The sequence below is a fragment of the Spermophilus citellus genome (genome assembly GCF_964194105.1).
Source record: "Spermophilus citellus genome assembly, chromosome: 17".
Taxonomy (NCBI): domain Eukaryota; kingdom Metazoa; phylum Chordata; class Mammalia; order Rodentia; family Sciuridae; genus Spermophilus; species Spermophilus citellus.
The window spans coordinates 50689929-50704117 of record NC_138199.1 but is presented as its reverse complement, the minus strand read 5'-3'; the positions used below and the strand labels follow the sequence as shown (position 1 = coordinate 50704117).

Genomic DNA, 14189 nt, shown 5'->3' with positions numbered 1-14189 from the left:
CTGCTTCTTTCTCCTCTCCCATATTATTTACCAGATTTTATCTTTAAATATCACAGCAAACCTCCCTCTAAACACTCTTTTTTTTTTTAAAGAGAGAGTGAGAGAGGAGAGAGAGTGAGAGAGAGAGAGAGAGAATTTTTAATATTTATTTTTTAGTTCTCGGCGGACACAACATCTTTGTTGGTATGTGGTGCTGAGGATCGAACCCGGGCTGCACGCATGCGAGGCGAGCACGCTACCGCTTGAGCCACATCCCCAGCCCTAAACACTCTTTAAAAAAAAAAAAAAAAAAACCTTAGCCATAATTCCATTGTCACACCTAAAACAATTAAAAGCAGTTTCACACACACACACACACACACACACACATATATATATATATATATAGTTGTAGATGAACACACAGTATCTTTATTTTTATGTGGTGTTGAGGATCAAACCCAGTGCCTCACACATGCAAGGCAAGCATTTTACCACTGAACTACAGCCCCAGCCCTAACAGCAGATTCTTAATAGCATAAAATAACCAGTCTTTAAATTCCTAATTCTCTCATAGATGTCATTTCTAATAGTTTGTTTGACTTAGATGCACATAAAAGCCATGCACTTTTTGATAAACTTCTTAAATCTCCTCTAATCTATAGTCAATGTGGCTTTTAAATAACATTTTCTTTATTCACTTTGCACTATTTGTTTTTGTCAAGCTATATTTTTAGGCATTAATTTAATTTGACATGGATATAAGCTTGCCTTTACAAAATTAGATTTTTAAGCTACACAAAGAAAATTTTTTGGTCTTAAAATATACTGGATAATTTTTTTAAACCTTTTACATCATGTGGATACTCAAAGAATCCTTAAATCAGCAAGAAACTGGATTGGCCCATGTTTACCACTATCACAAATGTGACATGAATCACCTTTGGACAAAGATCAAACCTTGTTATATATATTCATAATATTCCTACAGTCTCTCCTAAATTTTTATTCAAATATCATATCATTTATTTTAGATTCTGGATCAATGCTGGGAAATTCTACCTAATATTCATGAATATATTTTTATAACAATAAATTTTGAATTATAAACATCATACCTTATAAGTGAAATTTTGACTTATTAAACAAAAATGCCAATAATTAACTCATTTTATTAAAAAGGAGAAATTGAAGCAAAATGAAAGAAACCATTTTGCTCCATAATTTTAAAGTGCTCTGTCATCAAATTTAAAGGGCAAAACTGATACTGTTATTTAGACAGAGACCAATATCATCTTTCAAATATCTAATTACTGTAATGATAATAACTCCATGGCAAAGATTCCATTGGCTTTTCTTTGTAACTTTAAGTGAAAAACTGAGTAAAAAAAAAAGTGTTTTGTTTTTTTGGGGGGTTTTTAAAACAATTTTATTTGTTTTTTTTTTTTTTGTACCAGGGATTGAATCTGGGGGCACTTAACCACCGAGCCACATCCACAGCCCTTTTATATTTTATTTTAAGACAGGGTCTTGCTTGCTGAGTTGCTCAGGGCCTCGGTAAGTTGCTGAGGCTGACCTTGAACTTGTGATCCTCCTGCCTCAGCCTCCCAAACCTCTGGGATTACAGACACGTGCCATTGCACCTAGCAGAAAAAAAGTTTTTAAAGTAAATACGACTTGAATTATCAAAGCAATCCCACATCTTAATGTAAAATAAAAAATGTTTTCATGTTCTCCAATTATATTTAAGCTTATTAAAAGAACTCTTCCATTTGTTTTCTCTACATCAATGTAATATATTCTTGGGATTATGTTTTATTTTTCCTATGTTTTCTCATCTTTAACTGAACAGCATTTAGGAAGTTGACAGTGAGCTAATAAAAAAACTTAGGTGGAAATGTGAGGGAAAGGTATATCATTATCATATCATGATTATAGATCCAAATTACATTTCTCACTGATCACTATGTCCAAGAACTGTGCTAGATGCTGACACACTAATCCCCAACACTCTTGCAGTGAGAGAGTGAAACAGCAGTGAAGGGTATGGGCTTTGAGATGGGTGTGGGTTTCTTATTAGAAGGTAAAAATGTTCTGAAATTAGGTAGTGAAAGTGGTTGCCCAACTCAGTGACTATGCCAAAACCCACTTGAACACTTTGAAGATATGAACTTGTATACTTGGCATGCCTTGTACACTCTAAAGGTATGAACTTTATGATATATGAATTATATCCTTCTGAAAAATGTGTGTAGGTCCTTACTAAAAGCACCTACAAATAATGGATCTTATGTTTAAAAACTGTTTTCCTTCCTTGCATCAGAACTTATTTAGTCCAAACACCTGAAGAACCTAAGTGTTTATTTAGGCAAATTCACAAAGTTAATAAAATAAAATTCATCACATTGTCTTTCTATACAGAGGGTCCTGTTACAGTAAAAAATGCTAGCAAAGTTTGAGCCATCACTTCTGTCTTTTCTCACTCCAATTCCAACATTACCTAATTTTCCAGGGCTTTCTAAGTTCTTCTTCCAGTGGTTCTCTCTTTTTTTTTTTACATATTCCTATTCTTTTCATAATCCTAAAATGTCCTATTGTATCTTATATACTTAAATAGACAAGTTTTTTCTCCCACTCAGCCTACCAGTTTCTGAAACACATTATCAGCTAAGAGGTGATCAAAACAGGGAAATTCAAGTCAAAGCTATACTGATTTCATCTCACTCCAGTTAAATTTAGGAAATACAAGTAATAAAAAATGCTGATGAGGATGTGGGGGAAAAGGTACACTCACACATTGTTGATATGACTGCAAAATAATACAACCACTTTGGAAAGCAATAATGGAGATTCCTTAAAAGACTGGAAAGGACCCACCATATCCCACTCCTTGGTATTTGTCCAAAAGAACTAAAATCAGCATATTATAGTGATACATGCATACCAATGTATATAGCAGCACAATTCATAATAGCCAAGTTACTGATCCAGCCTATCTCTCAATGGATAACTGGATAAAGAAAATGTGGTATATACACACAATGGAGTTTTACTTAGAATGAAATCATGGTTTTTGCTGGTAAATGGATGCTAAGTGAAATAAGCCAGACATAGAGAGTCAAGGGTTGAATGTTTTCTCCCCTATGTGGAACTAGAGAGAAGTAAGGAGTTTAAAAAGGTGGGAGAGGAGGCACAGATATTTTGAAAACAGAAGAGAGAAGAACAGTGGAGTAAAGGAAGGGAACAAGGGAGAGGGAGGAAGGAGGGGAAAGGAGAGGAACAGCAGAATGACAGTAACTGAACCATGTCAGATGCATGTCTGAACATGTTGCAAAAAATTCCACTTTTTGGTGTAAGTATGATATGCCAACTAAAAAAAAATAAATATTTTTAAATGGCAAGGTAGGAGATACTCCTTTCTCTTAGCACCACCCTCCGCCCGCCCGCCCACCAAAAAAAAAAAAAAAAAAAAAAAAAAGTCCATTGAAGGAGGAAAGCTAGGGTCAAGAATATGGGATTTTCTTTCTTCCTTCCTTCCTTCCTTCCTTCCTTCCTTCCTTCCTTCCTTCCTTCCTTTCTTTTTTTACCATACAAATTGTTTTTATTTTTTTTAGTCATACATGACAGCAGAATGTATTTTGACATATAATACATATATGAAATGTACATACATCAATCATATTGTCTATTCTATTATGCTGCCCTTCCTATCCTCCCTACTCCTCCTCTCCTCTCCCATCCTTTCTCTATCCAATCTAATGTGACACACTTTTTTTCTTTTTCTCATCACAACATCATATATGTAAGAATATGGGATTTTGTACTTGATCTTTCTTTATATTGACTTCTGGATGAACAAAGATTTTGTTCCATATATTCAATCAGTGTCAAGGAACAAATAGCTTTCTGTCCTAAATAAACTATTTTCGAGTGTCTCCTGGCTGCTCTACCATACCCTCTTTTTAAGAGAGAAAGAGTGTGTAGAAGTGGCCCTGTGTTGGAAGATGACTGCAGTGCCACCATGACAAGAGCCTGGTAAGATGGTGCCCTTTGTCTTTTTAGTCCCATAGACTCTCTTATGTCGAGCTCCAAAATTATTTTCTCTTCTCAACACATTACTATACCACATCTCTGACACTGATTCTTTATTTCTCCTTTGGTAATTAATTTTATCCTCACAGTTCCATTCATTTCTGCCAGTTCACAATCATGTTCTGCCCCCTGTGGATTTTGGTTAACATCTGTTAAACCCTGAACTATAGGACTATTCTCTGAATAGTGCATTTCACATTTTGCCATGCAAACTGCTGCATTATTACATATAATTCTCTATTGCTGGATCTATGTTCTCAGCTATAAATGCTTTAGAATACTGAGGTATATAATAACACCACATCACATTATTACAAATAGTATGAAGAAGGCTTTAAACATACATGATTTTTATTTCTTAAAATTGGTTTTTAAAGAAACCCTTATGTAGACTTGAACAAAATATGAGCTAGAAAATAAAAAGTTTAATAAAACTAGTATCCTCACTTACCATTTTAATTTCTTTAATGTATTACTACTCACCAAGATTGGATTCATTTGAAAACATTAAGAAAATAAAAAGTACAAAACAGTTTACAATTGGTTTTAAAAAGTTATAGAGCAAAACAGTTCGTGAAACAATTTTCATGTTTGGTCTAAAACTCTTGTGATTCTCTGAGGGGGGTAAAACCCTCCATTTATAATAATTTTAGATAATTAATATTCACGATAATGTTTCTGACATTTTCAACCAGATTACTACAAAGAAGGAATGGTTACAGTACTTTAGAAATGTCTTCAAACTGTTTGGGTTAAAAATATATATATTCTAATTGTAAACCTTTCAAAAATGTGTTTTAATCCTGGCCTTTTTTTTTTTTTCAAATTTTGCACACAGCTGTCTGTTGTACTTTTTAGAATCATGCCAGATGCTGGGTTCATCAAGCAAAAGCAGGAAAACAATGGTTTGAAAGCAATTAGAAGCACCAAGGCTGCAGTGAGACTCATATTAAAATGTGATAACACTGTTCTAGTGGGAATTTCAACACTGCTCCATTCCTGACATTTCTCTGCTGCCAGACAGACTATGTGGAAGGGCACTGTGATCAAGGATGAAACATGGTGGAATTTATTTCTGGAGCAAATGAAGGATTAGCCGAGTTGGAACCCACCCAAGGTTTTTATTATGGACTCGGCTACCATTTTACTTGAATGCTACTGGATCCTGTTGGTATCTAACAAAGCTTAAGGGAAAAAAACATATTATAGCTTCAGTTCTATAAAATAATCTAGCAACCATCCACTCAGAAGGCGGAAGCCCAGAGCCTCTTGTTGCTAAAAAGCAGGGCAGGGGGGCCCAGCAGGATGAAGGTTAATTAAACACTCCACTAACTTTCCTCAGAAATGGCTAGTACCACTCCATGAAGAAGCATAGACAGAAGAGATAGAAATAAACAATACCACCTACACATTTTTAGTATAAAATCATTCATGGTCATAGAGTACTCACCTTGGGGCTGAAAATCCCAACAGTACCTGAAATATAAAAGGAAAAAATGGAGATAAGTTAAACTTATATTTCTCAATTTTGGTCAACATACAGTAGCAATAATTTGTAATCCAAAAACCTTGCTAGATACTTGGTTACTATTTGCAGGAAAATGGGTGAAAATAGATGGGCATTCATGTTAAACAAAATAAGCCAGAGTAAGAAAGATAAGTATTGGATATTTTCTTTCATATGTGAAAGCTAGTAGAGAAAAGATGGGGGGAAGGGATGTATATGTATATATAAAATAAAAGGATGTCACAAAAGTGAAAGAAAGACCAACAGGGTACAAGAAAAAGATCAGGGGAGAGAGGAGGGGAGAGTAAGAGGAGGAATTGGGGAGTGAAATTGATGAAATGATGTTATACGCATGTATCAATTTGCCATAAGCCACAATGAAACTCACCATTCTGTATAATTAACATGCACCAATGAAAATAAAGAATTGATGGCTAGCCAAAGCCTAGTTTTGTCGGAGAAAAACAGAAAAGTCGTCCCTGAGATTTGAAAGATTTTAAGGGCTTAAACGCTGCATTAATGCCATGCAACTCCTCGACTGTTAGGATTTTAGAGCTAGAAAGATTCTAGGAGGGAAGCTAACAGTGGCTCACAGTTTCTCATAGGATACCATGAGCCTTGAGCAGGAAGGTTCTTTGCTGAGATATCCTGAACAATAGCATCACTGGTCCTGGACAGCAAATAACAGGTGCCACTTCCAGTTGTTACGACAACCAAACCCACCCCAACCACCACCACATCCTTAAATGCCTCTTACACCTAAATTCTTCACTTTACAGATGGAACATGAACAGTTGACCCAGAGTTATCTAATATTTTAGTGTATGAGCCAAGAATGGTGCCCTTGGAGTCCATTCTCTCTCCTCTGTTATGTTTTGTGAAACGACTGGCAATATTGAAAATCCTTGAAGTCTCCCACTAACAAAACAGGAGCAGTAGAAAGGATCATTTGTAAGTTCCATTTTTTGGAACCTGACTTGCATTTTTTTTCCTCACCAAAACAATGCTGTGTGTGATGGTAACCCCCAAAAGTCCATTGTACTTTGGATCCCATTTTCTCCCACCTTCACAAGAACCTTACATTATTCTGTATTGGTTTTTCTTTTGTGCATATTCAACCTCTTCCTCTCAACTTGGTCCTTTCCATCAGCAATTTATGCCCATATCCAAATAAAACAAGCCCTCCCTCATCCTCTTCTCATTCCTCCAACTGCCACCCCATCTTCCTTCATGACACAGTGAACATTCAAAAGCATCCTCTCTACTGGCTTGTCTTTATTCCTTCACCTCCCACTCACTCCTGAACTTACTCTAACGAGGCTCACAGTCATTGCAACTTAATTCTTGCTATGTACATAAGACCTCTGTGCTACTAAATAGAATGGATATTTTTCTATCTTCATCTTGGCCTCTCAGAATGCATATATGAGCTTTTTTGTTTCCCTGAGGATGAATTCCACAGTTTTAAGAATTTTATCAAATTTTTAAAAGGGTCCATAACCCACAGGAGGTTCAGAAAAAGGCCATACTCAGGTCATAATGGTGTGTCTTCCGGTACCTACATGGCTGAAATTAGATTTGGCCACATTAGACCACATTAGAGAGGAGCATCAGTCCAGTGAGTATTTAGGTTATTTCTTTACTGTGTAAAATAAAACTTTAGAAAATAGAGAGGAAAGAGGTCACTGCAGAGGCTGTAGCTAGAATCCAGAGGTTAATTTGGTGGAAATTAATAGAGATGCGGTAGAGACAGTGGAAAAGAAACCTGATGGTTTTCTTTCTTTGATCCTCTCCTTTCCCAGAACATTTCTGGGCTGACAATCAGGTGAAGGGAAATGCAAGATGACCTGGATTAGAGGGCAGAGAAAGGCCAGCACAGTTTTGTAGTGGAACTAGGGGATGGAAGGAGTGGAGATAGAGCTAGGAAATGGAAAGCTTCCACAGCTAAGAAGAAGGGGTTTACCTATCAATGTTAGAGCATATGTAAATTAGAACTGGCCAAAATGTAAGTAAGTTATGTATAGTAGTAAGAGGGGTCTATCTCCACCTCGCAGACAGTGTAGATTCCCACTATACAAAACTCCTTTCTGTCAAACACAACCACTGCAGCAAGTCATTAGACAGTAAACAATTTTCCATCTTCTACTATTTTCCTTCTTCCCTTAAGGCATTGTCCTGGCCCTCATTTCTGATCATTAGCCAACTTCTAATTCAATGTAAATAAAATTGAGGGTTTGAGCGCGCACACACACACACACACACACACACTCCTCTTTCCAAAACATTAATGATGGCAACAGCAGGAACTTTTCTAACCACTATTATTCTCACTTATGAACCTGGGGGATGGGGGAACTTACCTTGAAGTGGCAGCTAACATGCCAACTGTAGGCAAATTGTCAAATAATCAAAATATGTTATTGATGATTTCAGCCTTTTTTTTTTTGTGCTTCTCCTGCCTACCAAAATCACCACTTCAACTAAAACAGATTTTCGGTTCCCTTCTGTACAATGCCTTCATTTCTTGGTTCCTTTTGTTAGCCCAGAAGAAAGATGACACTATAGATTCCCATATACCAAGAGTACTGCTTCTGCCAATGAGCTTTATCTTAAGGAGGTTGGTTACAAAGAAAGAACTCAATTTAACAGTATTAAAAAAAAAGGTAGCAGGTCTATATAATTGATATTAAATAGCAGAATCTGCTTTATTTCTGATAATGTTGTAATTAAATATTTCTTCCAAACTTTCAGCTGAAAGATGAAAAAGTTCTGAATGTCTAACATATGACATGCTATCACTAATAATACTGTATTGTGTACTTGAAATTTGCAAAGAGTTGATCTTAAGCATTCTCACACCAAAAAAAGTAACTCTGTGAGGTGATGGATATATTCATTAATTTTTGGTCATCATTTCTCAATGCATATGTATATCAAAACATCACACTGTACATTTAAATGTATATAAATGTTGGGAGTCGCCCCAGCTCCAAAGACTAACTTCCCCATCCCCCAAGAAGAACAGTCCAATGGTGAGCCCGGCTGGCTCACATGATCCTTACCCACCATTTAGAGCCCTGCTGGCTCACATGATCTTTACCCACCAATCAGAGCCCTGCTGGCTCACATGATCCTTACCCACCAATCAGACTAGCCCTGCTGGCGCACCTGATCCTACCCACCAACCAGACTAGCCCTGCTGGCTCACCTGATCCTTACCCTCCAATCAAAAAGCACTCCATGCCAACTGTCAAACCACCCCTGGCTCTATAAATATGCAGAGCCATTCCTCAATAATCTGGCATTTGCTCCAATGACAAGCTTTGTTCGTTCTTTCACTTTTACTGATAATAAAAAATAAAATAATAAAAGTAACATGTTGAACTTGATGTGACTTGAGGTGGAGAGGCATAAAGTAGAATGTTAGCTACTTTGGGTTATTTATTTGTTTTTGGTACAGGGGAACAACCTAGAAGCACTTGACCACTCAGCCACAACCCCAGTTCTTTTAATTATTATTTTTAAAATTTTGAGACATCATCTCACTAAGTTGCTTGAGATCTTGCTAAGTTGCTGAGACTGGCCTCAAACTTACAATCCTTCTGCCTCAGCTTCCTCACTGGATTCCAGGTGTGCACCACCACACCCAGAAATACCTTCTTTTTCAGACGATATAAATCTATTTTCTTATCCTACTTCTTCTCCCTCTTTTATTACTCTAAATATTAATTAATACTATGTCCCTAAAGGAAGTTTGCATGCAAAAATAATAACAACAATAGCAAAACCACACTTCTATCCCACAGCTCATAGAGGACACTTCTGAAACGAAAGTACTGAAGGTGAGCAATTTAATCTCTCAATAAAGGGAACCACAGATTATTCTCTGCTAGACACCTTCAAGAACTTGATCTCGTCTTGTTAAACATATCCCGTGGCTGGTCTTCATCACATTCTCTGTAAAGATGATGCCACACCAGAGAGTTCTATGTGCTTCAGGAAGCATTTAGTTAAATTCTGCCAACATCTTCCAATTCTTACCTTTCACTCTGAAAATAATTCTCCTCTAGTCAGAGAGTTCAACAAGTCTGAAGTAAAAAATTCAAACCAAAATGCAAAGACCACAAAAGAAAAAGCATATAAATGCACACATACAGAGTTGTGTTTATTCTAAATGCCTCTGAGAATTTCATATCAGGCCTGTGCAGATAGATAACAAACACTTCTTTAATCTTCTCTTTGAAGCTTCAGCTTCAATAGGAAAGGGAAGTTATCACTCCTCTGCAATATCCATACTCAACATCATCAGGTCCATGCAAATGGTATTTGGAACTGAAAAGAGATGATTACAGAATGAGTGGAGAGAAAATGCTGCACCATATTGATGATGATTACTTTGCATTCAGTCCAAATAAACCCATCTTCACTGGTGCCTCCAAAAATGAAAATGGAAGAATAAAAATGCATTATGTTTAGTCTACCTATAGAATAGTCTTGAAGTTTTAGAATTAAATTACATGCAAGACAAAGTTTGCTACTTGTGTTTTTAAATTAAAGATGTTACTAATTGAACTTCAGTTTCAGGAAAGTCCACAATATGGAGAGAATCCTGATGTATAGCAGCAATTTTAGTGGAAGGAACAATCACAATAATGCTAAGATCTGTTGAACATGTTCCAAGTCCCATATGCTAACCTACTTACTCCAAAATTTAACTCTATTATTAAGCCCATTGTCTAAATAAGGAAACTGAGGTATCAAGGATTAAATGACTTGTCCATGGTTACATAGTTACTAAGGCAGACAAGTTTCCAACAGGCACTTTAATGAGAAATGAAGGACAGTCTTGAAAATATAATCTCACATCAAAATTTCTCTTTCTCTAAAAATATTTTACTCTTTCTAAAGTAATTGAGTTATTCAGATAATAAATATATATTGACTGGCTTCTATGGTGTGCTCTTTGTTCAATGCCAAGGATGAAATGGTGACTAAAATAAACATGGTCCATCCACAGATATATTTCATTATCATATATTTTATACTACAAACATTCTCTTCTAGATTGATACCCAAAATTCATAGTAGATTTATGCTGAAAATGGTGCCATTGACTCTACATCATTAGACTTTGGAAGGGGGTTAACCAGAATCTTGACCATGGAGCTAATGAATAAACATGGTGATTGAGATTAAAGTACTCAGACATTTAGTCCCTCAGCCAGCTAATTAGATAGATCCTGAAGAAATAAGTAAGACAAACAACTATCTTAATATTGTTGGAACTACCTAGGAAGGACAAATAATTCCATTTTCCTAATTGTAAAATAATTAACATACTCAGCACTGAATCTGTGCTATGTATATGTTTCACATATATTATTTAGTATGTATAACAACCCTAAGAGGTCAGTACTATTATTATCCCCATTTTATAGATTCAGGAAGGTCAAACAACTTGACCAAGCTCACATATTTAATATGTGGCAGAACCAAGATTTGTACCCAGTTCTGCTTAGTTACAGAGCCTAAGCTCTTGAATTTCACATTATCTCTTTCCCAATTGACTGAACTATAGAAAACAAATCTAGATATTAAGGGAAGGTACAATTGCTTTGCTAGCTTGTAAATACCAGGGAGTGGTTAGATCAGAGGTCTTCAACTTGGAGTCCAGAGCTGGGCCTTCAGGGGATTCATAAACTCCCTGAAATTGATGAAAAGTAATAATTGTTTTCTGTTCTCTTGGAGGAAAGTCCATACATTTCATTAGTGTCAATAACTTCCCCTTTTTCCTGCACCACCAAAAATGATAAGACCCACTGGGTTAGGTGAATAGGACTATAATGATATTGTAAAACTAGCAATCCAGAAAGGCCAACATCTGTGATGTTATAAATCTAGAACATTCAAATGAACTTTTTTGACAACTGAAGTATTGAAAATGTTATTTTCCCCATGACTCACAGAAATTTAAAACATCATACATTCTCTGCCTTGGCAAACAAAATCAATCTCTTCTTGATGACTTAAGGAAGTTCAAATTTGAACTTCACTTTTATATAAAAATGGCAGTACCTTCCAAATGCCTAGGTTGTCTGCAATACTCAATGTTCATAGCTTCTTCTATCTCCCTCTCGGCCATCCCTGTTCTCTGGTAATGGCTTTCTCCAAACAGATTATGAAGACTAACACTGAGGTGTTGTTCTGGCATTTGAACTGTAACCTTAAGATTCAAATGCATGCCTATTTGAGCAGGGCTTCAATGTTAAGTTGACAACTAGGAAAACCCCTTTTACAGTTGACCTTGAGCAGTGAGCCACATAGTACAGGTTGATTTATGCCCAAGGAAATGGCCTTGCTGAGTGATGCTAAGTCTGCATACCATAGATATTTCTTATTACCTATTTTCTCACTTGTAAAGATTCACACTGATTTCAAATTCTCTTTCTACCACCAGTGTCCTATCTACTACCTTGCATTAGGAAATGGGCAAGTGGGAAAGGTAAAATGGTCAGCGACACCCACGAACAGAAATGGGAAAAGAGCACCATCTGGTGGAAGTCTCTGGTGGAGGCGTCAGAGGTCTGGGACCCAGGGGTCCGGGTACCAGCTTCAGAAACAGCAAAAGGAAGTCCCTTGGTGGGAAACTGGTGCCCTCTCTAGCCCCAATTCCTTCAATTCCACCAAAAGTACATGAGTTAGAGCCCTACCTACAAGGAGCTTACAATCTAGTCCAAAATATGAGATATTTATGTACAGAGAAATGACCATCTAAGACAGCAAAAATAACAAATGGGATAATAACAATAGATAATATGCATGCAGCTCAAGTAATACGAGGACCTGTCATAAGAAGATCCTGAGTTCTTCTTTGGGATGTAATATTTCTGGGGTCTTGAGTCTATAAGCATAAATTTTAGCAATCTGCCCAGGGAAACAACAAAATGTTTTCCTACTTACAAAATATAATGGTTACATTAAATATTTATTAAATAATAAACAAGCAACATTATCTGAGACTGACAGTGTCACTCACGAACCCTCTCTCAAGTTTTTAAAAGTCCACTCTCAGATAATATAGAGAAAAAAAAGTTTTAAAAGAAATTAAATAAAATGCTCTTCACCACTGAGTCTTCTAAAATACTTTAGCTATAGGGAGTCCTTGCCATGGTTGACAGAACATCCTCCCTGCCTATGAACAGCAAGACACCCAGGAGTTATTCTTTGTCAGCCAATGATTCATCTTTCTCATTGCAACACTGGAAACTTACATTCTAATATGCCCTCCCCTACTTTCTCACATAAGGACAGTTTCTTCACAAGTAAATCTCACTAGTATGTATATACAGTCCTCAATTGCCCCGCATATATAACTCAGTGAACTAATAAAAGAAAAATGGTGGTCAGGTGTCTTGTGGCCTACATGTCAGGTGAGGGTTTAGATTTTTTTTTTTCCTGAAGATAAAAGGCATTCACTGAGAGTTCTGTTTGTTGGCTTATCTTTAAGGATAGAGAAATTATGTCCACTGTGATCAATTTTATTATTTTTATTTTTTATTTTTTGGTACCAATGATTGAATTCATGGGCATTCAACCACTGAGCCACATCCTCAATTCCTTTTGGTGTTTTATTCAGAGACAGGGTTTCACTGAGTTTCTTAGGGTCCTGTTAAACTGCTGAGGTTGGCTTTGAATTCATGATCTTCTTGCCTCAGCCTTCCAGGCCACACCACCACACCTGGCCTTTGTGATCAAATTTGGCACCAATGTGCAGTGTGTTTGGGAGGGAGAGAAGCTGGGAGACTATTTAAGAAGTTACTTAAGAGCAAATGGTGCATGTTTATAATCCCAGCAGCTCCAGAGGCTGAGGTTCAAAGCCAGTCTCAGCAACTTAGTGAGACTCCATCTCAAAATAAAAAAATTAAAAGGACTGGGGATGTGGCTCAGTGTTTAAGCACCCCTGGGTTCAATCTCCAGGATGTATGTGTGGCGGGGGAGTGTGGAGCAAGAGAAGGGATTGGATCATGGACTTGGAGACAGATTGAGGACAGACTGTCAAAGAGGAAAGTCAGACAACTTTTAGTCCCAATTTTGTATAATGGAGAAAAAAAGTGCCACTTGTGTACAGAGAACTCCAGCAGGTTACCATACTTTAAAACCGCTGTCTCTGACATCTGTCCTGCCAGTTTTGTCACTGTTGGTGGTCGGGGCCTAATTTTGTTTAATTTTATTTTTTATTTTTTTTTTTGCTGGCTTCAGGTTAATAGCTACTCCTTAACCACTGAGACTCCTTGTTGTCTGATTGGTGAATAACTAATGGCCCTGACTTTGTGACTGTGGCCCATATACTCATTGAAGTTTACAGCTGAGAGGACATTTGAGATCATTTAATCTAGTCTTCACTTTACAGATGAGAAAAAGGAAGAAAGAGAGGTTAGGTGGCTGCACCTAGGAGTTTAGAAGTCCACATTGTGGAGCCACCAGTTAATCTCATGCAGAATCAGGAACAGGCTTGAAATTGTGTTATTATTTTGAAAATGAAACTGTTTCTATGAAAACACTTAAAATTTCCTTGGACAAACTTTTCTCAACTATCATGCCTTTGATATTT

At 36.7% G+C, this 14189-nt stretch overlaps 1 protein-coding gene across 1 annotated transcript in view; it reads right to left on the bottom strand.

Moving 5' to 3' along the window:
* SKAP1 (src kinase associated phosphoprotein 1) overlaps positions 1–14189 on the bottom strand; it is a 283362-nt gene that overhangs the window by 210722 nt on the left and 58451 nt on the right. Inside the window, exon 3 of the mRNA XM_081272824.1 lies at positions 5522–5547. Within this exon, the coding sequence (XP_081128950.1) occupies positions 5522–5547 (26 nt within the window). The remainder of the gene's footprint in view (positions 1–5521; positions 5548–14189) is intronic.